Source organism: Ictalurus furcatus, chromosome 2 (assembly GCF_023375685.1).
Source record: "Ictalurus furcatus strain D&B chromosome 2, Billie_1.0, whole genome shotgun sequence".
Taxonomy (NCBI): Eukaryota; Metazoa; Chordata; class Actinopteri; order Siluriformes; family Ictaluridae; genus Ictalurus; species Ictalurus furcatus.
In genome coordinates, this window is record NC_071256.1 from 25,015,439 (window position 1) to 25,040,729 (window position 25,291).

The following is a 25,291-nucleotide window of genomic DNA, read 5'->3' on the forward strand; positions in this document are numbered from 1 at the left end:
ACAAGGAGAACCCAATTAAAGAAACAAGACACAAAATTTTACTTGATTAATTATTTATTGAGCAAAAATGATCCGGTATGATCCGGTTAATATTTATGCAGAAATGTCAAAAATTCTACAAAACTTTCAAGCACTTTGAAAAACAAGTGTATGTCAAAATTATTGTTCTATGAACAGAAAGACACGAGTCATCTTGTATCCAGGTCAGTGCAGATCACTGACTGATCTTCATTTCTGGAATCATCAGTATTGGCTGTCGAATAATATACATGTTTGTTTTGATGACCAACATCCTGTCTTTGAAAACTGTTTTGTAGCTATATTTAGTTTTTGCTTTATGTAGCTTGCCAGAAAACAATGTGATTCCAATAAAAGCACCCTCATTATGTTTCTTTGACATCCAAAGGAAGAGTACAAATAAGATGCCACCAAAGAGATAAATAATGGCTATGAATAATGAATGGCAATGAATAATGTTCTACTTTTGTCTTTTTGACTGGGCTTTCGTCATCTGAAATGCTGATCGCGTGCACATCGTGTGAGATTGTCACTTAACTCTAATCAAACCTGTGTTTTAGATAAATTGCAGTAATTTCAGCAGAAACCTGCCACCCGTTTAAGCATCCCTACAGAGGGGGTGACGAGTGAGCACAAGCCTCTTGTGTGGAAGATGTCCAAGAATAATATTAAAACTGACATCCTGTTTATGAAATGAGGCTTAGTCACTCTTAGTCAATCAGGTTGAGCCTTTTGCTGCGCTATAGTCATCGAGCTCCGTCTTCTTTTACTGGAGCTCTGCTGTGAGTTAAGTTTTTCTTTTTATGTTTGAGGTTTCAGTGGCTTGGGGTCATGTGATTTGCTCAGTCGACTTCGGGCAGTGGCCGATGAACACGAAACTATCGTTTGTTAGCCTGGTCTTTCTCATTTTGACTTCATGGTAAGCATATTAATGCTTGTATTGGATGGTGTAATGGCAGCATTGCCCCAGATCTGATTCCTCTAGTTGGTTGTGTGGCAGGTCTTATTCTGTCTTGAGGCCAGGCCTCGGGGTTGGGTTGGGGCATATGGTCTTGCATAAGCGGTGCTAGATGTTCATTAGTCACTTGAATCTGTTCAATTTTTTTTTTTTTTTTTTTTTTTAAAAAGTTTGTTTATGCATCATTCAGAAGTTGCATGCATGTTTAACGTAATATTAATACATGTTTGACTAAGTGTAGACAAGTGCATAGCTAATCTATATTTATTAGGCAGGTCACTGAAAAATCTTGACACAGTTACAACGGCACTTTTTTTGACAGACAGAATAAACAGGCTAAAATCTAATGTTACAAATAAATTTAATGATGAAAAGAATGTGATTGAACTAGGGTTGCAACAACTAATCGATAATTAAAATGATCGACATAGAATTGATTAGAATGGATTAGTCGGGTCTGTGACGTCACTGTGGATTCACAATGGTGAAAAACACATTTGTATGAATAAAACAGCGGAGGTCACGGAGTGAGCTGCTGTGGGAAAAGTGCACGATCCAGGTCATCCGAAACATGAGTGTTTTTATATTAAGCTTTTCAAACAAACTCGTAAGTGTATTAACGTGGCTGCGTGTGCTGTTTAACGTGTTCCAGACGTGTTTTCTTCAGCACAGAAATGACATTTTTACCTTTATATCCATATCTGTAAACGTTAGAAATTCACGCCAGTATTTCTATTTTACATAAAGGCTCGTCCTGATAGCGAGCGAGTCTCCATTAAACTTCACTGAATGAGCGCGAGTCCACAGCGCGTAATAGAAAGGAAGCACAATAACACTGACTAAAATATTCATTTGATCAAATATGTTTTATGAGAGGAGTAACTGTAACGCGGTTAGAACATGTAATTGTATATAAATGTAAGAAGTGTTTACATTTACAGAATAAAGAAACTGTGTTCAGATGAGTGAATGTGTGTTACTGCAGAACATTCAACCTCTTACCAGTTAACACTGTTTTTCTTTTTTAGCATTTTTAATATAGTGATTTAACTTCTGTTTTAAAACTTGTGGACAATCAGTTGTTTTTATGTAAATTTATTTTTTAATCCTTTACACAGTGTATAGCATAATCCCCATAGATACATTTAATAACTTTTTTCATAGCCTTTTTTCAAGGACAACAATGGGTAAAATGTGATAACATTTTTTCAATAAAAATACAGAAAATAAAAACGCCTTTTAATCCAACTAATAATTGACAGATTAATCCATTATGAAAATAATCGTTCGTTGCAGCCCTAGATGCAGCCATTTTTGACAGCATGGTCAGATACCACTGAACGTGTCCAATGGTTACCATAAAACCTCGTTAAAAAATGTACATGCTTGGCAAGTCTGTGTTTTGTGTTTCAGCTTTGTGCATATACATTTTAAGGTAGTACTTCATCTCTTGCCTTGATCAGGACACAATGGAAGCCCGTTCTTTGCTAACAGAGCAGTTGCACATCTCAGTTGCTTTCTGTAACCCAGGCTTGGATTAAACCTAGGCTGACAGTTGGCCAGACACACATTTGCTGTGTTTGCTTTTGAGCTAGACATTTATTTAACGAACCCCAAAAACCTGTCACATTTTAAATGTCTGATTCTTGTAATGCTGTGTTCTGTATAGAAACTTCTCCAAGTACTGATGAATGAAGCTGTGGAGAGGCTGGTACTAACACACAGCGTTGTGAGAGGAGTTATAATTGTGCGTAGCTATTATGATAAGCCTTGTGTAGTGTACTTTACTGTTTATTATAGTGTACAGCTGTGCTGAGGCAACCTTCTGCTGAGTCACGTGCTGGAGTGTTGTAGTGCCGTGTGAAAGATACAAGTGGCTCCCCTTTTCGATTTCAATTTATTATATACTTTATTATAGTATATAATAAACTTTAATAATTCTTTCTTTTATATTCTGTATTTTTGTCCTACGGTTATGCTGTACGTTGTCTGTTATCCATCCATATGGAGATCACTAGGTCATACGTTAATAAAATAAATAAATAAATAAATTTATTCAAATAGTGCAGCTGGCAAAAATGTTTCACCAGATTTTGTTAATGCTGTCAAATGATTGATCCTCATGATACCCTGATGTGGCTTATTTATTTATTTATTTATTATTGATGTTCTGGGTAGCAGCAGGAGGCCCAACCAGCTGTGGACAAGATTATCCCTGACTTCAAGCACAGAAATAGAAACTGTCTCTGTTGTTGCAGCTTAGCAGGATCAAACGATGGGGGTGAGGAAAGAGAAAGCAGCTCAGCATCCTCATGCACTATCTCAGGGTTTGTGGTTAATTGAAATGTGTAGAATGTAATGCGTTACTTTACATTACAGTATAGTATAAGTATATATTCTTTCCCCTCAGTTATAGAAATGATTCTATTTAGTTCCTTTCTCAGAAAGTTTATGACTGACTCTTGTTTATTTCTGTATAATAAACAATCCAAAACAATGTGCAGTGTTATATATATATATATATATATATATATATATATATATATATATATATATATATATATATATATATATATATATATATAAATAAATTATTATATAACTAAATTATATTAGCTACAAATGTACTCCAGGTTTACCCTATCTTAATTTTATTTTATTAATTCTCCCAAAAACGTTTGATTGAATAAACCAAGTGTCTGACCTGGGCATATGGAAAATGATCGACTCAAACACAGGGGACTCTGTCGCAGAAATGGAGCTCCAAAGTCGGCTAAAATGTTTGGATTCTGCAGCCTGTTTCTGGGGCACCATCAATCACAGGGAGCGGGACTGGTGTCATCTGAAAGCTACTGAAGCGCTCCTTTTAACACGGTCATGTAACCTTATAGTGTGTAATATGCTTCATAAGTGCAGTTGATTCATAATCTCGTAGACTCTCCACTGAAGAATTACATGACTAGCGTGCCCTTTGTATGTTTTCACTATGGGTTGTGCAGATTGGGACCCCTGGTGTTCAGAGTTCATTGTATTACATGCATAATTGTTAGTATGCTGATATCACACAGTTCCACGATGCATAGTTTTACATCTTTTCATCGTGATGCATTATGTCACAATGATTCATTCCACCTGTATTCTCAGTGAATGAATTAATATTCAATTGAATTAATTGTCTATAGTGTAGAGACAAGCTGAAACAATGCAGGACTTGATTGTCCGTTTTCCTGCCTTTGAATTGTATGAATTGTTTTTGCAGCAGATCCTTGGGCCAGGGAAAGTTAGCTGCGGTGTTGGTTCTGCCCTCTCAAACTGCCACCATGTTGTTAGACACAGGGTGGGTCAACAGTTGAGGCTCTGGGTTACTGATCAGAAGGTCGGGTTCAAGCACCAGCATCGCCAAGCTGCCACTGTTGGGCCCTTGAGCAAGGCTCTGATCCCTCTCTGCTCCACGTACGCTGTATCCTGGCTGACCCTGTGCTCCTACCCCAGCTTCCTAACTAGCTGGGATATGCAAAGAAAAGAATTTCACTGTGATGTTGTATACCTGTATATGTGACAAATAAAGGCTGCTTCTGCTGCTGCTTCTTGTTCTTCTTCCAGCTGATTATAAAATCTGCCACTGTTATACAAGCTTAGTTGATAACGTAATTGTGCCGTCACTGTAGCATCATTGCACATATTTCCTTTCTAGCTAGCAGAGCTATTGACCGAAATGATCCTGTAAGGCAGCATGATCTATATTCTGATTAAATGCCTCATCAATATTTGATTTTAATTCTCCAAAGTAATCGGTCACATCATACCAGTACTACCAAACATATCAGTTCTTGGTTACATATTTTTCCATAAGCAATGCTGGCAAATGCTCGTTTTAGTACAACATGATGTCAGTGTGACATACAGAGGAAGGCTAAAGACAGCCACACACATGGTACGAGTAAAGAAATCTGTTCTAATCTAATCTATTTTGGTAGTGTGATGATACATGGCAACATACTTTTCATATCCTGACAGTCCCTCCAGGATACTGCGATATTGTGATTGCAGAAATGAATGCAAAATCAAGCAATCTCAACATTTGGAGGAGCTTGAAATTTTTTTAGGTGTGTCATGTGACATTACCACAGCAGACGTTAAGTCAAAGCCCTCTTTGATTCAAGTGCATCGACTACGATTACAGCTAAACGGTCTCATTTACCAACAAACATCACTGCAAAAGATTGTGTAAAACAATTCAGTGTAATTACAATTTCACCAATTCAAATAGTTTTCTGAAAAAAAAAAGCTTTAAAAAAAACTGCACGTTGCATCATACATTGTTTTTAAAAGCTGCAGCAAAATCAAGCGTTTTTGGCCGTACCAATCTCAACAAAAAATTGTTATTGTTTAATCTTTTGTTCAAAAGATCACAAAATACCCTGCTGTCATGGATATCAAACAGTTGCAAACAGAACAGACGTTTATCCAAAAACAAATATCTTTGTTAAATATAGGTGTGCAACAATTATTGGCACCCTTTGTCAATACTTTGTGCTACCTCCCTTTGCCAAGATTACAGCTCTGAGTCTTCTCCTATAATGCCTAATGAGGTTGGAGAATACATGGCAAGGAATCTGAGACATTCCTCAATACAGAATCTTTCCAGATTCTTCAAATTTCGAGGCCCACGTTGGTGGACTCGCCTCTTCAGTTCACCCCACAGGTTTTCTATGGGTTCCTAGTCAGGGGACTGAGATGGCCATGGCAGGACCTTGATTTTGTGGTCAGTAAGCCGTTTTTGTGTTGATTTTGATGCATGTTTTAGATTTTTGTCCTGCTGGAAGATCCAACCACGGCCCATTTTAAGCTTTCTGGCAGATTCAGTCAGGTTTTCATTTAGTCCATGATGCCATGTATCCTAACAAAATGTCCAGGTCCTCTGGCAGAAAAACAGTCCCAAAACATTAAAGAGCCACCACCATATTTAACCGTGGGCATGAGGTACTTTTCCATGGCTACCTCTCTGTGTACATCAAAACCACCTCTGGTGTTTATTGCCAAAAGGCTCTATTTTGGTTTCATCTGACCATAGAACCCGATCCCATTTGAAGTTCCAGTAGTGTCTGGCAAACTGAAGATGCTCGAGTTTGTTTTTGGATGAGAGTAGAGGCTTTTTTCATGAAACCCCTCCAAAAAACTTGTGGTGATGTAAGTGACTTCGGATTGTGGTTTTAAAGACTTTCTGACTTTCTGACACAACTAACGTCTGCAGTTCTCCAGCTATGATCCTTGGAGATTTTTTGGCCACTCGAACCGTTCTCTTTACAGTGCATTAAGACAATATAGACATGTGTCCAATTCTAGGTTGATTCATATCATTTGCAATGCTTTAGCTAGTTTCTTATAGCCACTTCCCATTTTGTGAAGCTCAACAACATTTTGCCACACATCAAAATATATTCCTTGGTCTTATTCATTGTTATGAATGACTATGGGAATGTGTTACCTCGTATTTTAACCCCTCATTGTCAAAAGTCATTGTTGAACAATTTACTGTTCCTAGTCACCCAGGTGTACTAAAAAATAAATATAAAATATCAATAGGAATATACTTCAAATATATTTTTCTCTCATGAATTCATAGGGGTGCCAATAATTGTTGCACACCTATATTTAACAAAGGTGATGTATATAAACTTTTTGTGAATTGTTTGTCCATGAGAGCAGAGTGTTTTTGCAGAAACATGTTAACAAAAGATCAAAAGGTTAAACAATAAAGAAAAATTTTCACAGCCTTCTTTGCTCATATTTACCAAGAGTGCCAATAATAGTTGTGGGCACTGTATCTCAGCGTTTAAACCATTAGGATGGATGACTGGGGAAAACCAACTCACCAATGGCTTGGTCTTTTCAGAGCTATTAGACTGATTTTTCTTTCTTTTGTAATTTATTGTTTTTTTGTTTTTTTTTTATCCACCCACCTCAACAGGCATATTACAGCTATCATAAACAAGAACATAGATATGTCTGAAAATGAAAAAAACAATAATAGAATCAAATGCAAAAATTAAAAACCAAGTAAACATGATAAAATAAAGCATAATACAAAGAGTAATGAGGAAGAAATCCACAAATGAAAGTAAATAGAAGGAGAAGAAATACAAGCTGAAATGAAAGAATCATGGCAGAGGGAAATAGAAGTCACGTTAGCTGAAATTGAAAGAAAACTGAATAAACCTGATGGATATTTAACGGTGACGTGTTCCAGATCTTTGCTGCACTTTTTAAGCTTCACATGTATAGACTGTGGAGATGAGGAGCGCTGGATGATCTTAAAGCACAATTCGGAGCACAGTTTGTTATACACTCAGCTAGCCATGAAGATTTAAATCCTGGTAATAACATTTATAGTCAGTTATATAAACAGGAAACTAGTGCAGCGATGATAAAACTGGTGTAATTGGTTCTCTATTCATGGTGTGTTGTAAACTCTGTGTGCTCTACTCTGTGTAGTAAGCTCTAGTATAGTAGTTAGGTTTCAGGTAGCCTTGTAAGCGAGGCATTACAGTAGACAAGAGAAAGCAAAAGCCTTGGATCCGTTTTGTAATGTAGTACCTTTGGAGGCCTTTGTAATTCTTGATTGGAAATGAGTGTACAGGTTTTGTTTCTGAAGTTCTTTTTTTTCCCCTGTTGCTTTGAGACTTTTCCTCTAATCAGATCATGAACACTACATCTTTAGTGGCATGTAGTTGAGTATCCTCACTCCATGCTTATCAGGAATTATACTCTTCTCTAACAGGGTTTTGGGTTGATGGTAATTCTTAGAGCTGGACCTATTTGTACAAGGATGAGAATAAGTATTTAATGGAGACTACTGAACACTTCTGTAATTTGCTGAGGACAAGGGGCTCATCCAGATCCTGTAAATGTAGGAATTTAAAGTTTTTCTGTGAACAAATGTAAGTGGTGATGCACATCATCCCTTTTATAAACTTGACTGAGAACACTGACGTGGGTGAAGTCAGATAAGTGCTTTTTTTTCTTTCCTTCTTCTTTTTAACCGCAAGGGAGACTTTGAGCAGGTTTCCTGTATTGAGGTGGGCGTCTAGTCATGGTGAAACCAAATCTGCGGTACCTTAAAGTCTTCATCCACCAGAAGCAGGCGCATCATCTGTACATGACAAGCTCCAGAAGTCTTTAATAGGCTTTTTGTCAGTCAGTGCTGTGAGAGCACAGACACTTCACCACTGAACTACCACTGTGCTTGTTTCAGGACAAAAACCACTGTGTTTCAGGGCATGTGGTCAAGATTTGTGTGTTGATTTGGTTACAATTTTCCATTTGTTTGTTATTGGGGATAAATTGGACGCTACCACCACCAGGCCATGCGCCAACAAATCGAATTGTCCCAGTGCAAAAATACACATTTCAACCCTAAACAGAGACAATGTGGAATAGTGCAGGAAATATATACAAAAACATTTCCTAGCTTTGGCAGCAGGTGAGGAATCAACAAAGCTCTTGAGATTGTGATGTTCGGTGGCGTGTGCTTGCGCGTGTGTGTAAAAGCCAAATGCGGAAGTATTTTCCTAGGACTGGAAGACATCATGCCATGGTTTAAGAAATCAAAGAAAAAATGTGTGCAGCAATGAAAAAGGTGTTGTGTCTCTGTGTTTATGGTTGGGATGAGCGTTGTAGTCTCTTCTGGTTTGTGGAGCACTGAAGAGTTAATCATGGTGAACTGTCATCATCGGGATTTTTTGTGAGCCGTGAGTGGTTTAACGTCAGTGTCGCCTTTCCAAGTCTTCTCTTGTTGGCTCCATGTTTGGAGACACACAGAACGTAAACTTTACACCCCTCACTTGCACAATGCTCTTAGCACAGGAAGCGTACTGCAATCTCCATTTCCTCCATTTCTTATTTTGGCTTTGTTCGTATTTGCATTTGAATATTTCTTAAAATCTAAAATGTGCACCCAGCCCACATAAATGCCCTGAGCTCTTACAACTTACAAACCTTTGCCTACATAGTGCAAAGTCATTGCAGAAAAAAAAAGTTAGCTGTATAGCTTATGTGGCTAATTGTAAAATAATTCAACACAAATGCCAATAGAAGCACCGGGTATGTGGGCAAATTTCAACCATAGTGTTCTTTATTCAGAAATGACCTAAATAAATAAATAAATAAATACTGGCTTTTGATACTGAAATTTTAATACTGAAAGTATAAAATGCTGACTACTTTGACGACTGTAAAGACCGTTTACAGTTAGAAATGATTCCAGTTGTAGTGAGACCACGTAAAGCTGCTGTTAATGGTGCTGCTTGTTGACATGTTTGTATAGTTGAAGCGGTTTTGTTAGTCTGATTGGCTGAAGACGCTTAAGATCCCCTTGGATGGTAGTTTATTTATAAATTGTAATTGGTCATAGTTCAGTTTCAGAGCAAGATTAGCTGTGTGCTGTGAAAATTGTTGATGATGCTTTTATTTATTTTTTAAATCTTGTTTTTTAGTCAAACGTGTACATAAGCAAAAGAGTATATGGAGTGTACGTAAATATTTAGCTTTATGCAATGGTACAAAATAAGAGATTTGGCTTTTAGCCTTAGCCCACTCTTCATCTTCGCATTATATAGATGCTACCTCGTTAAGTCAAGCTGCTGTCGCATCATGCAGCTCCTATGATCATGTAGCATGCGTTGGTTTCATTTGCACCCCGTCGGTTTCACAGCAAGCCATAGCACCTGCTTTTAATCTTGTATCAGTCTCATGATGTCATAGGTGTCAGTCATACAGCAGTGAATATATATGAAGGGGAGTTTTCCATCATGCCGTTACAGCTCATGAAGCTCCTTGGCGGAAGGAGCTTTTGGCGGAAGTTGAGGAAGGTTTTGGGGTTCGTTTGTTTTTAACGTTCCCTCCCAGACTCCGTGCTACAAAGCAAGCTGCATTAATGGTTTTGCATTGTATTTTGGAGAAGAAGAAAGAGTTTTTAGTAGTTAGAAATGCTTAAAGACTTATGGTCAGTCTCCTAAATACTCATTTGTCTCCAAAGTGTGTGATGGGCTTGTGGTTTGTGGTCATAAGTCAAAAAACACCATAGAAACTGAACATGGACATGGTGTGCATTATCAGTGTACCCATGCATCAAACAGATACACCACACCCTATTTGTGTGTACAGCCAATTGCACAACTTATGATTTTGAAATGGTTGAAGCTCTCACACCGAGCCCTCTGATTTAAATTTTTTTTCCATTGCTTACTTTCTTATTGTTTTCACGTGTAATGTTCATGTACTCGCAGTGTCAGGGAATACTTGTATATGCTTTCTTTACACGCATTAAACTAACCTGTAATAACTCTTGCTTACCTGCAGGTATTAAATGAAGAATGTGACCAGAACTGGTACAAGGCAGAGCTGAACGGCAAAGATGGCTTCATCCCCAAGAACTACATAGAAATGAAAGCACACCCGTAAGTACGACTCGCACATCCGTTCCCATCTCCTCCATCCCACCACCGGCGCTAGAGATTCACTCCACACTTTGTCACTTTATGAGCTTAGCCGGGTCTGAATATGTGCAGTGAGTGCGTTGTAAGGATGAAGTAGTGTGAAATCTTCTAGAGTGTTTACTCATGGCATTAGCAAGTATCACTTTGGGTGTTAACATTGACGGGCCAAACAGAGCTAAAGCACGGCTATGTGTTATGTCTTGTCTTCCAGAGCTTCCACCGATCCTTAAAATGTCTTAAAATCCTTCATGTAAAAATAAGGCCTTAATAAGCATTAAAATGTCTTAAATCCACAATTCAAAGGTCTTAAGAGTGCAAACAAACCAACACCGTAAAGATGTTATTTTGGCTCGTTGCTTGTGGAAACGGTAAAGCCGTGTGACCGTGTCGCACTCGGAGTGTGCGCAGCTCATCAGTGTTTTTAGAGCGGCTCATGTCACAGGAAACGCCGCTCCACGCCAACTTCATCTCTGTCTGTGCTGTGAGTTTGAGTCACTTATAACCTGCATTTAGACCCGACACGCGCCAGATTCACTTTGGCTTTACGTTAGCATAATCTCAAACGTTTTTGCGGGCAAAGGTTTACACCTGATCGGTATCAGGTTTAAGCGAATTAAAAAACTGTTTCCAACTAATGGAGGTCTTCCTGCAGTTTTCCACCAAAATAAAAGCCACAGGCTCTAACGGAGAAAAGTGAATTAAGTATTATTCAGTGCAATCGTAATATTACAAAATAGCAAGGTGGTTTCTTTTTTCTTGACAAGAAGTTGTGTATTTGTAAAGAAAAACAAAAAAAAATACTAGTAAACACTGCTGCGAGGGGGTTTCGAACACAACTGCTGAAGGAGTGATGGTACATTTGACATCCTTTTTCTCTTCTGACTGCCGTAATCCATCTATCTATAGTTTTATTTTGTTTTTTTCCTCTCTTGGAAAGTCATGGGAAGGAATTACTGGAATTTTTTTCTTTGTTTCACTGTTGGAGCAAGTAGTAATGCAAAAAGTATATTTACTCTGGTCTACCTCCATAGAAGTTTACCCTGCTATAGTTTACTTAAACGCAGAAATTGATGTATATGCGTGAACACAATCCATTATAGCGGATGTATCGTGTAGCATGATTGAAGTGACACGCAGGTCTTAATGTTTTTGGAAATGTCTTATATATGCTGTAAAAAGTATTTAATTTGAAGTGCTGATACCTGCAGATACCCTGTCACTCTTACTGGGTGGCATAATGGTTTAGTTCCTTATACTAGATGTACTTTTTATTTATGGTATGGATGTATGAGAAAACAAACCCACACAGAACATGACATAAGAGAGCAACATGAAACAACAGAACACAGGATCTGTTCTTGCTGTATCCGCACTGTTGCATACGGCGCCATGAGAAACATCACCACCATCGTCATCACCTGAGAATCACTTACCGTTCATGTTTAGTGACTTTTCTCTCATCTTCTAGTCTTCCTTCCAGCATGCTGTCATTTGCTTAATCCGGAATCAAATACATTGGAAGTGATACAGGAGCAAAAGAAGTATCGAACTGGAGAGAATCTGTGGAGTGTGTAATCTTTACTGTCTATGACTGCACTGAAAGCTACATCTGATGAAATCGTTAGATTAAATCATCACTTTTTTCAGCGCTCAGCGGCAGTTGTCAGTTGTTAGAACATACAGATGGCTGTTTACAGCAGGTAAACATCTGTATTTTTATGCCTATAATAGTATAAACAGGGCGGTTCATACAGCATTGGAGCTGCCTGTTACACTGGCTCGTGCATTCGTCTTTGAAGATTAATATATTTATTAAATGTAGGAGGAGTTACATTTGGTTTGTCTTTGCAAAAGCAGATATAACTACGAAGTTCGGTTCGTTTAGTTGTTCATTCAACATGGTACCAAAGAATAGTAAAAATATCCGAGAATAAATTCAATTAGATGAACACGGATTCGATTAAATGAGATGCAGAAATGCCGTAAAGCAAAGATGCCTTCAAAAAATAATGCAATTAATGTTTTCAACATTTAAGAAAAATCTTCTATAAACAGCAGTAAACTATGCTATGGCAGTATTTGGTGCATAGCACTTAAAAATGCATTAGTGGTCTCAGGTACATTTTGTGCAGTTTTAAAGAAATTAAAGAACAATAACAATAAATAAATAATAAAGAAATTGGCTGGTACGTTTGGGGGGTTTTTCCCCGCCTAAACACATCATGGAGAATCTGCCACACTTAATCTGTAGGCTTTTGCTGTCAGACATCGCTTCTGGGGGTTTGTTTGATTGTTTTTGGTCTGAAATGTGATCTGTTGCTTAATATTTTCATATAATATATTAGATTTTCAGTCAGTGACACATAAACAACTCTTAAATGTGTTTTTTAGTCAGCCTTTATTTGAAAGGTACAAATTATAGAATGTAAAAGTTTTGATTGCCTAAGCCTACAGTGCTATCGCTGTGAAGCCCCTAAATTAGCTTGTTTGAAAAGACAGGGTCTACAGTGACTAATTCATAGTTTACTAATGAAGAAGTACATATTATTAGCACATTTTATACGTAGCCGAGTTTATTGCTCTATCTTGCCCCCTAGTGAAATAACAGAGACTTGTTTTTCTGAATCTTTCAGTTCAATTATGATCCAGAAGGTTATTTTTACTCAGAGCGTTCTAAGGTCATTTGTTGCACCTTGATCAGACTGCTTGTGGCCCGTGGGCCGTATGGTTGTCACCCCTGCTCTAAATGCACCTTAAGCGAGAGCTGAAAGTTCACGAAGGTCTGATCCACATTAATGCTTAAAACACTTTAAAACTCATCTCTACTTATGCTAATCTGCCTTTTTAGCCACATGTTTAATTTACTCCTCCAAGTAGATAAATCTGAATTATTTATTTATTTATTTATTTATTTATTTATTTATTTTTACTTTGTTGTGTGAATAAGCCTTTTCTTTTATGCTGATGAGCCTACCTTTATTTTTAGCCATGTTTGAATATTGGCGTCACTGGCAGCCAGTTTTCTCCAGGAAGATGGGCATGGTAGTTCTTTCCTCTGCTAGTCAGCCATTTGTATGTTTTTGTACGACTGTGCCAGTCTTAGGCAGAGGAAAGGGAGCGGCTACTACAGACAGGACAGCTGGGTTTTATGGATCTTGTGTGTTGCACTGGCATGTTCCCCAGAAGTGCCAGTGTGTTCCTTATCACCCCTATGATGCAAATCTGTGGAATGGCATGCAGACAGTTGTCCTGTGTGAGTAACCTCACAGCCACTTCCTCATTGCACTGTACGGTAAATGTTCCAGGGAAAAAGCATGCTAGAACTTTTCCACCTAGAAAAGTCAAGCTTTGCATACATGTTTTGATTTTAAAATATGGACACGAGTCTCAACCAGTCACTGACCATCACCAGCACTCTGTTGGCGCATGTTTGAAATCACTCAAACCATCATGCTTGTGGAGTGTAAAAGTATTAGTTGTAGGTATTATAGTGAAGCCCTCACACCCTATTTCAATTTGATATATTATCAGAACAGATGAGCAGATCTCCAAGCATTTCTGAGAATTTATTATAGCAGTCAGTCTCGTATTTTCTCTGTCTCAATGTGTGTGTGTGTGTGCGCGCAGGTGGTTCTTTGGGAGGATTCCTCGGGCGAGAGCAGAGGAGCTGCTGAACAAACAGAGGCACGATGGAGCTTTCCTTATCCGAGAGAGCGAGAGTGCGCCTGGAGACTTCTCCCTGTCTGTGAAGTGAGTGACCTCATACCTGGAGCTCATACCTCATCACACTGGATATTTTGCACCATCTTTTGCATCCTCTCTCAGCTTTTCATTTTTTTCTTAAAACTGAGATCATGTGGGGTTTACTTATGCTGGCCACTCAGACACGGCTCTTGTCTAGAACCGTGTGTCTCTGTCTGTCTGTCTGTCAATCCGGAAAGACTTGGAGTGAATACAGAGTGGAAATAAGCAATTATGTTTTATTTACTATACTTCCAGTGGGTTTGTAGACACGCATACAATTTTTATTTTTTATTTACAAATATCAACAACAAAAAATATGTATTCATAAGCATAAAAATAATATCTTTTTAAAAAAACGAAACTGACCGGGGGATTGTATTTCAGACACCACAAATTCCCAGCATTATACTTTTTCAAAGCCGTTGTTGCCAATTACAGCATCAAGACGCTTACGGTAAGATTTAATTACGCTTTTGCAGCATTGTGGTTCAATTTTGGCCCTTTTCTCTTAGCAGATTGTCTTCAATTCCCCAGGGACACGAGGGATCCACTGTTGGTCCTGCCATTTTAAAATCCTCCATAAATCAGGGGGACTCCATTCAGAAGATTGACTAGGCCTTCTTGAGTTATTTTGGCTGTATGTTTGGGGTCTTGTTGAAACCTACATCTTCTCTGTAAATTCAGTTTCTTGGCCACTGAGATTAAATTGGAATCTAATATGTCCCGGTACATTGCTCCATTCATGATGAAATGTGATGCCTCAGTACCGTTTGCAGAGACGCAGCCCCGTGTCACGATGCTCTCACACTTCACTTTGAGCATGGTGTTATTGGGAACATACACACAACCTTTCTTTCCCCAAACAAGCTGAATTATTGCCAAAGAGCTCTATTTTTGTTTTCGTCTGCCCAGAGTATATTGCTCCAAAAGACTTCTGATTTGTCTCAGTGTGTGGGACGTAAGAACGGAGATGATTGTGGTGCAGTTCATTGCTTATTGTTCTCTGTGTAATTGTTGTTCCTGCTGCTTTCACATCAACCTGTAACTCTCCTTCTTACTTACTTTCTTTATCAGTAGCCTGACAGAACTTTGTGAAATCTTGCATGGCACTTCTGTCCAGGGTTGATTAGTTGTTCTTCCGTGAACTATCCACCTGCTCGTTATAGAACCGGTTGTACTGACAGGGATGTTTAAGGACTTTGCTATGGCTCTATAGCATTTTTAGTTCAAGTGTTGTTTAATGGTTGTGTCACTGAGAACTTTAGGAGAACTCTCTCTCTCTCTCTCTCTCTATCTATCTATCTAGAGACTGCATACTTTTTCCCTTATTAATTTTGCCTTTTATAAACATACATTTTTATGAATACATACATGTTTATAAGTACGTTTATAAGTTCATAAAGTCAAATGACATGGTGTATAAATTTAAATTGGGGATGTACACTGGAAGTATAGAACTTAGAAAAACTAAAGTGTCTAAACACTTATTTGCCCTCACTGTAAATTCATGTACAGGAGGCGTGTAGGCCTTTAGCTGACCTCTAGTGGTCAGTTCTCCTAGCCTACCCTTTACCCACAGCCCAGTTTTAAGTCTGGTCTTTAATCCACCTCTGTTTCGTGTGTGTGTACACGCACGCTGTCGGCTTCTGTGTAATCTTTTCTGGTCTCTCGTGCAGTTTCATATGCAAAGCAGCAGTTGATTTTCATCAGTGTAATTATTCCACCACCACACATGACTGGCTGGAAGAGGAGAGAGATTCTGGGTTTATTTCTGTGTTCTCAGATAAGGTCATTGCACAGTCCACCATTTGAATACATTTTATTACTAGATTATATTCTGGCACTATAATTGGAGTGTTGAAGATAAGGTTGGCGTGTACCTCCTTAAAGGAACACTGTAATGTTGTTATTTCAACCTCTTCCATTCAGTGCATCAGTAACATTTGCGTGATTAACAGTGATAACGTGTTGACATGCTTCCGTGACACGTTACTATGAAAAGAATGGAAAAGTCGCTGACTCATAACGGACCTCTAAGGGCAAGCTGTTCAATTCCTTCAATAAACATTTGAAATATGCAGCCACTATGTCATTCAATTTCAAAACTGCAAGCAGTCCACACTAATAATACTACATCTAGGGATAAGATTGCCATCAGAGAAAGTCTTACATGTCTTAGCAGAACTGTACTTTCCATTCTTTTCCATTCAAGGCTTATTGATGATGGTCATCATCCATATGCTTCAGATATTGCTGATTAAATACTAGGTTTAAAAACTTTGGAGTATCGCTCGCTCACACTTACATTCTCTCTGTCTTTCTCCCTCCCTCTCTCTCTCTCTCTCTCTCTCTCTCTCTCTCTCTCTCTCTCTCCCCCACTTTCTTTCTCTCTCTCTCTCTCCCTCTCTCTCTCTCTCTCACTCTTTCTCCCTCTCCTTATCTCCCTCTTTCTCTTTCTCCCTCTCTCTCTCCCTCCCTCGCTGCAGGTTCGGCAATGACGTGCAGCACTTCAAGGTGTTGCGTGATGGGGCAGGAAAGTACTTTTTGTGGGTTGTAAAGTTCAACTCCCTCAACGAGCTGGTGGATTATCACCGCTCAACTTCAGTGTCTCGAAACCAACAGATCTTTCTACGTGACATCGAGCAGGTGCCACAGGTCAGTCAGCAAGAACCTAAAGTTTTCAGCATTGAGCTGTATTACCTGTTTATATTTAAGAGCTAATAGAGCAGAAGTGTTCAGCCTTAGCCGGAAAGCAAAGGCCACACCTGATTCTACTGAAAGCCAAGCTCAACTGATTAAACAGGTGGAATCGGCTGTGGCTCCTACTTGATTGGAATGAAAACCTGCACCCACATGGGACCTTTTGCGTATAAGATTGGACACCCCTGGTCTAGAGCGTTTAGCATGCAGTACATTTCAGAGGAAACGACAGTTACAAGTGATTAGTGTATTCAAGTCTTTATATGTCATTTTAACTCCTGCACTTCTTTCTCTGTCCATGCAGCACCCCACATACGTGCAGGCCCTATTTGACTTTGACCCTCAGGAGGACGGAGAGCTGGGTTTCCGCCGCGGAGATTTCATCCAGGTCCTGGACAACTCTGATCCTAACTGGTGGAAGGGTGCATGCCACAGCCAGACAGGCATGTTCCCGCGTAATTACGTCACACCTGTCAACCGGAACATGTAAACGCCAGAAGTATAGGTCCCTTCTTTCCAAACACACACACCCCTCCTTAAATAAGCCTAAATGTCCCCCTCTGCCTCTAACACCCTGTGTTTGCAGAGTGAAAAGAGAAAAATGGAAACTGAAAAAAGAAAAAGAAAAAAAAAAAAGGTCAGAAGAGTGTGTTTCATTTCTCCCTTGACAAATGGGCAAAAGAAAATCAATGCTGATTCCTGAGAATTATTGATTGCATCACTATGAACGCTTGCAGCCAGGGTCTAACGAGCCTAAGCTTAAGCAGCACCACACACATCACACAAATTAACACCACAACAATCCTGTGTGTAGGTTTCCCCCGCTCCATCTGCCTCCCCATCTTCTCTTCAACACATTTTCACTGTAGTGCATTGTCCTTCCATTAAGTTTTGGCTGCATGTTTTAATCACATTGTAACAGAAAATTTTGAGGCCAATTTATGTTTTAAAAAAAAAAAAAGGAAAAAGATGTATTTAAAAAAAAAAGCAACCACATGTTAGATAGATGCCATTTTAAAAATAAAACAAAAAAAAGGTAATTGATGCTAATTACAAGTTGCAAAGTCTGAAAGAACAGGCACAAGAACTTTGTACATCAGTTTTTGGCCGTGAAAATATACATAGAGAGAGAATCCATTTTTAAGGAGATATATATTATATATTTGTATGTGTTTGTCTGTTTTATCTTTCCACAAAACTTTTTTTTTTTTGTTCAGATGTAAATTATGTTCAGTTGGTTTTTTTTGGATGAAACGGAGTATCTCTGGGACATGCTGAATAGTCAGTATAATTTTGATGAATTATGATCTGAGTTTTCTCAGATATGTCAGCATGCTATTTAACTCGCCACATATTTCGTTTGGAGAAAGAAAAAAGTTAGTTTTGGAGCTGCATATTCTTAAACGTAACTGTTTATCAGGACTCTTTCAGTGACATGCATGCAGGTAAGAGCCGTTTTATCCTGCAGGAGTTTGTCTAATGTGAAATTGTCGCGAGGCCAGCCACCATTCGAAGCCAAGGTATTTACTGCAGCCACTTTGTTTGTTTTTTGTTTTGTTTTGTTTTGGTTTTTCCTCGGGCCGTGAATGTAGCTGACTTTAGACCTTTAGAAATGAGCATGAGGGAAATAAGGTCACTGTCCTGAACCACACACCCGCTCGAGTTTTCAAAGGCGCATCTATTTACAGTGTCAAAACCATGTGTGACCATGTATGCATACACACACAAACAATATGCACAGGCACGTATACACATTTTAAGCAGAAGATTGAAAGTCGTGCGATTTTGAGCTTTCATTACGATCTATTTTGCCAGTCCCCAAACTGGCACCAATAATACCAGTATGCGAATCCATAAAGAGGCTTTGTATGTGAATAGTAGAGATATCAGCTTTACTCATGTACCTGTTATTTTCCCCCTTCTCTCCATTCTTATTGTGTGTTTTGAGCACTTTCTATGTCAGCCATTTTGATTTCTTTGTTTTATGTAGTTTTTTTTTCCCCCCCAAACTTTTTTTTTTTTTTTGTTTTCTCTGAATTAGTGCCTTTTTCTCTGGTGTGTCAGTGTCTCTGGCCTGTAGCTTTGGCCCGTGTGTTTGGTTCCGTCAGACCCACAATGAGAGATGGTGTTTCATCACATTTCCCTGAACACACTTCCCCATTTGACACCCTTTGCACCAGTGTCTACATGGAACCAATCCTTCCTATTTAAATCTCTCACCTTCTCTTACTTAAAGAACATGTTTTGACAGTTCCTTTTTTTGTTATTGTTTTTTGGGGACTTTTTTTTTAATTTGCTTTGTTTTTTTGTTTGTTGTTGTTTTTTTTTTTTCAATTAATAAAAATAAAATTCTACAAATCTTGTGATGTATTGTTTTCTGTTCTCTGCCTTTTAAGGGATTGTTGGTTTTGTATAGTATGTCAGAATAATGTACAGCAGTTTAAGGATATGTATGTTAAAATGTGCTAACATGGTTAACAACTGCTTTAATCTAAATCAGTGACTATGTTTACATGGACAGTGATAATCTAATTATTGACCTTATTCTGAATAAGACAGTATTGTGATTAAGGTGTTTACATGAGTCGCTTTTAGAATACTCCTTTTATGTTCCCGTTTTACATGTTATAGAACATAGATCGATTAACAGCACACATCATTACGTCACCATGCCTTGCCATCTGACGTGCCTCCAGAATTTCACGTATCAACATACAGTTCGTCTTCGTTATGGTACCGTATACAGTTTTGGGTGTTTCAATTTTAATTTACGAAAGCTTCAAGTGCAGTTAATTATTTGTCATGCTATACGTACAAATAAACGACTGCTTGAAGCCGTGGGCTGCGTCCCAATCCGCGTACTTACCTACTATATAGCAGCTGAAATACATGTATTTCCCCTAGTATATAGTAGGTAAGTATATGGTTTGGGACGCAGCCGTGCTCTCTTTTTTGCCGTGAAACGGTTGAACACTGCCGTGTGTGTACGTGTCCTGTAACAAAATGCGGTGAAAATTCCCACGCAGCGTTAATAGTGTGATTAAGGTGTTTACATGTCTATAATGCACGTCGATAATGTGACTAAAACAGGAATACTCCACATGTCTTAATTCAATTTGTGTTTACTTCGAGTATGACTTTAGCCGGATTAAAGTCATCAATAATCAGTCAGTGCGTTTACATGGACAACAATAACCCACTATTAACCCAATTAAGACAATACTCTGATTAAGAAAGTACCATTTAAACAGCAAATTTTAATTACCTTAATCCGATTAAAGTCATACTCGAAGTAAACACAAATCAAATCAAGACATGTGGAGTATTCCTGTTTTAGTCTCATTATCAGCGTGTATTACAGACATGTAAACACCTTAATCACACTATTAACGTCATGTGAGAGTTTTCACCACATTTTGTGACAGAACGCGATCACACACGGCAGCTCTCAACCGTTTTACGGCAAACAAGAGAGCACGGCTGTGTCCCAAATCACGTACTTGCCTACCATAGGCCTGTAGTAGGAGAAATACATGTATCTCGGCTACTATACAGTAGGTAAGTACGCGGTTTGGGACGCAGCCCACAGCTTCAAGCAGTTGTCTATTTGCACGTACAGCATGGCAAATAATTAAATGCACTTGAAGCGTTCGTAAAAATCTTTAATAAATACACCCAAAACTATACGGTACCATAACGAAGACAAACTCTATGTTGATACGTGAAATTCTGGAGGGAACGTCGGATGGCGGGGCGTGGCGACGTAATGACGTGTGCTGTTAATCGATCTATGTTCTATAACATGTAAAACGGGTACATGAGAGGAGTATTCTAAAAGCGACTCATGTAAACACCTTAATCACATTATTATCTTACTCGGAGTAAGGTCAATAATTAGATTACTGCTGTCCATGTAAACGTTGTCACTGTTTACATGCTAGTTTCTTAATCAGAGTATTCCCTTAATCGGGTTAAAATTGGATTATTGTTGTCCATGTAAACTTACTGAGCGTCACCAACCCTCTTCCCTGAGATCTACCTTCCAACAGGTTTCATCTCCAACCAAAATCCAGCACACCTATTTTAGTTGGAGGAGAACTTCTTACGGCAGTGATTAGATGTTCAGGTGGACACAATTATGGATGGAGCTGAAGTGTTCAGGAAGGTAGATCTATAGGAATAGGGTTGGTGACCATTTCTTCTATACACTTGTGTGTACAACAGTTTGGGGAAGGCCCACATGTGAGTGTGATGGTCAGGTGTCCAGAAACTCTGGGTTACAGCTCAGGTTAGCTTGTGCATGTCCAGCCCTGCTTCCTGTGTTCCCATGGGTTTCCTCTTTGTTCTCCGGTTTCCTCTCACTGTCCGAAACAAAAACAAACATGCAGGTGGTGTGAACGAGTGTGTGGATGGTGTCCCACGATGGAGTGACGTCCCATCCACCACAACCCTGAGATAAAGATGGACATTTCTTGGAGTTATTTGATTTGGGGATATTTTTACTTCCTCATTTCCTTCCTTTTCAGATGCTAATTGAATTATGACTAAAATTATGTGAGTAATGTGTTGAAATGTATACATATGACATTTATTGCTTTTGTTAAATCTCATTCTGTAACATACTATACATACAACTACTGACATCTTGGCAAGCAGGGGTTTTTCTTGATTTTGCAGATGAGATTAAGTTTATCACTATGTTTCTACCTTAATTTCTAATGCAAAATGTGAAGCGTCAATAGAATATCGTGGTTTTCTACTTCCCTTAATTTCATTACAGTGACTGAACGAGAACATTTCTACTCTGTGTATTCTGAAATTTATTATTAACACTTAAATTGAGATTGTGTCATTTTTATTTTTTTTTATCCCCCCACCCCATGGGTTGTACTCAGGCTGCTTTATCCTGAATTTTATGGCTGAAATCGACTCGTATAAGTCTAATCTGAAGTGTTTTACTTCACATCAAAACCCGGAGCAGTGCTCTGTGTTTTTCTATTCAAATGATGTTAAATGTGGTGAAGAATCAGATGAGTGCTGTGTCTTAAAATAGTTCAGTTTTTACCAGCGTGGCCTGCTGTGCTGGGTGATGTGGTGGTTATAAAATATGCAAAAGCAGTAAGAAGTCTACTTCTCCTGCCATGTGTGCTGCTGATGATGATGATAAGAGCTCAGGCTGTTTAAACCACACCACCTGCAAGCTTCTAGTGGTTTTATGGTCGAATGTAGCTTATATTTTATTTTATTTCCCGTTTCCCTTTGAAATTGAGCTTTAGCTTTAACTAGTCACAGTACAGTAGTCATGTCCTGCCTGTAACCATGCTTGACATTCTTTGATCTTTAAGAGTAGTTGTGTATTAATAGTAAATAAGCATTAGAGCTAATGTTCACTCGCTATGTCAGTCATTGCTTATATGTGATGCCTTTTGTTCCTCAGCTATTTAAAAAAAAAAAAAAAAAAAGATCATTTATGATGCAAACTTTTAACCTGAAGAAAAAATATATAAAATGTTTGTATTATTTTTTTTATAATATATAAGTTTATCTGAGTCATATTAAGAGTTTTACTGAGTATTATACACTGTAGAACAGGCAGTTACACTGTACAATGTAATTCTTACTCTGCATTCCTTCTGAAAAACCATCAATTCTGTTAGATAGTGTTATAAAATGTTTGGAAATTGCACTGTGGGGTGAGATGTGCCAATCAGCCATAACATTAAACCCACTGACAGGTGTAAAAAATAATGAAGAGGATGTCAAAGATATCAAAGAAGAATAACTTTGTCACAGCATGGCACTGACAAAGTACATGAAGCACTTCGGGTTCGTCGGAGTCAAAATGAACCCCGAATAATATCAGCACAGGCATTTTATACTGTTTCAAACCATGTTTCCTGTACATAATGTAAATGTTTCACTCTGTAAATTAAGGAGAGCATTTGATGTGATCACTTTCCGTTCTCACAGTACAGATGTTACAGGTCTGACCCCAAATGGTGAGGTGGTAGGATTATCGAGACAGATGTCTTTCTGAATGATAATTACGGTCACGTAACCCTTTGCTCAGGGATGGTTCTTGATGTGCCACTGCCGTGCTATAACTGTGTGAATGGCACTTTAGGTGGTATTTCGTGTGTATATATATATATATATATAGATATAGATATAGATAGATATAGATATAGATATATAGATAGATAGATAGATAGATAGATATAGATATATAGAGATAGAGATAGAGATATAGAGATATAGATATATAGATAGATATATAGATATAGATATAGATATATTGCTGAGACTCAGATAAAATGTCCCATTGCTAATTCTGCCTTTTTCAGGGATGAGCTTTTTCCAATCTGTTTAGAGGCAGTCTATAGTTTCTTACACCGGTGAAGTGAATAACATTGATTATCTTGTTATAGTGGCACCTGTCAATGGGTGGGATATATTAGGCAGCAAGCAAACAGTCAGTTCTCGAAGTTGATGTGTTTGAAACAGGAAAAATGGGCAAGCGTAAGGATCTACGCAACTTTGACAAGGTCCAAATTGTGATATATAGACGACTGGTATGCAGTGGTTTGTACCTACCAAAAGTGGTCCAAGGAAGGACAACCAGTGAACCAGCGACAAGGGCCATGAGCACCCAAGGCTCATTGATGCGCATGGGGGGGAATGGCTGGCCCCTCTGGGCCAATCCCACAGAAGAGCTACTGTAGCAAAAATTGCTGAAAAGTTAAATCTTGCTATGATAGAAAAGTGTCAGAACACAGTGTGCCTATACTGACCCCTGTTCACTGTCAAAAGTGCCTATAATGGGCACTTGATCATCAGAACTGGACCATAGAGCAATGGAAGAAGATGGTCTGGTCTGATGAATCATGTTTTCTTTTACATCATGTGGACTGTCAAGTGTGTGTGTCACTTACCTGGGGAAGAGATGACACCAGAATGCACTATGGGAAGAAGGCAAGCTGGCGGGGGAAGTGTGATGTTCTGCTGGGAAACCTTGGGTCCTGGGATTTATGTGGATGTTACTTTGACACGTACTACCTATGTAAACATTGTTGCAGACCAAGTACACCCCATCATGGCAACAGTATTCCCTAATGGTGGTGGCCTCTTTCAGCAGAACATGAACACTGGTGCAGAACTACCTCTTTCTGTTAAACCCCTGATGTTTGCAGGTGATACATCATGAGTCATCGGTCTGAGCCGAGATGGTGACGTGCCTGTGCTGCCGGATTTTTGGTGCAGTCACAGCAATCTGAAGCTGAACACGTGCAACTGATTTAGGAGAATTTAGGAGCTGCCCCCTCACCACTGGTTTCCCTTACCATACAGGACTGTGATCATTGCTGACTCCCTTGCACTCAGGCCACTACATTGTATCACAGTGCAGTTGAATTCTCTATTTGGATTGGCTAGAACAGAGGTTCTTAACCTTTTCCAACTAAAGCCCCCCCAAGCCTTCCCTATCATGTGGCACAACCCCCCCCCCCCCCCCCCCCCCCCCCCACACACACACACACACCCCGGCATATTGAAGGAGGCCAACTATAATGATTATTCTATATAAAATCTCTCTCTCTCTCTCTCTCTCTCTCTCTCTCTCTCTGCCTATATACCTAATCTATAATCGGTTACATAGATAGATAGATAGATTTTTTTTTTTTTTTTTTTGCATTTGTGGGGGTTTTTTTTTTACTTTTTTAATTACTTTTCATAACTTGTGATTTTTTAAAATAACTTTTAGAAAACTATATAACAGACAGGTATGGAACATGAATGATATAAAATGTTTCTGAACACTAGAACTACTTTGAACAAGAGAACTAGGTTGTAATAACGTGAACTATTTTACATGTAAAACATGTTGCATTACATTCATCTTACGTTCTAAAAACATTCGCATATGAATGAATGATAAATTGGAACGAAGGGCGCGTCTCATTATCCATGACATTGTTAAATCTCCTGAATCTCCTGGGGCTGACTGATTAATTGTTGATTAATGTTGATTAATTGTCTATGATAGTAGTGCTGGCTACAAGGTAAATCACAGGTTTCTATTTATGTGATTTGAATATGTTATTGTAATTTCTATACTAACAACTTACACACAGACTTTTATGGTGGACGCTGCCTATAAACTGATATAAAGGAGTCTCCGGTGTCAGCACATTGTAACAGTCAGGGGTAAAACTGTATCTTTTCTGACATGGGAAAGTTTTCAGGACAGAGGGCTTTGGCAGACAGTCTGCACATGTGTGTGTTACGTTAACAGTGTTATCACCTTATCCTTATTATTATAATGTAAAGTCTATAAGCAGAGTGAGCACTCCACACCCACATTCCTAGTACACACTAG

The 25,291-nt window shown here is 38.6% G+C and overlaps 1 protein-coding gene across 1 annotated transcript in view; it reads left to right on the forward strand.

The window, feature by feature from the left end:
* The window catches only part of grb2b (growth factor receptor-bound protein 2b), a 35,348-nt gene extending 16,343 nt beyond the window's left edge, over nt 1–19,005 (forward strand). The window contains exons 3-6 of the mRNA XM_053610597.1: nt 10,337–10,434; nt 14,101–14,223; nt 16,704–16,872; nt 17,222–19,005. Coding sequence (XP_053466572.1) covers nt 10,337–10,434; nt 14,101–14,223; nt 16,704–16,872; nt 17,222–17,407 — 576 coding nt within the window. The 3' untranslated portion in view covers nt 17,408–19,005. The remainder of the gene's footprint in view (nt 1–10,336; nt 10,435–14,100; nt 14,224–16,703; nt 16,873–17,221) is intronic.
* Nucleotides 19,006–25,291: the final 6,286 nt, after the last annotated feature.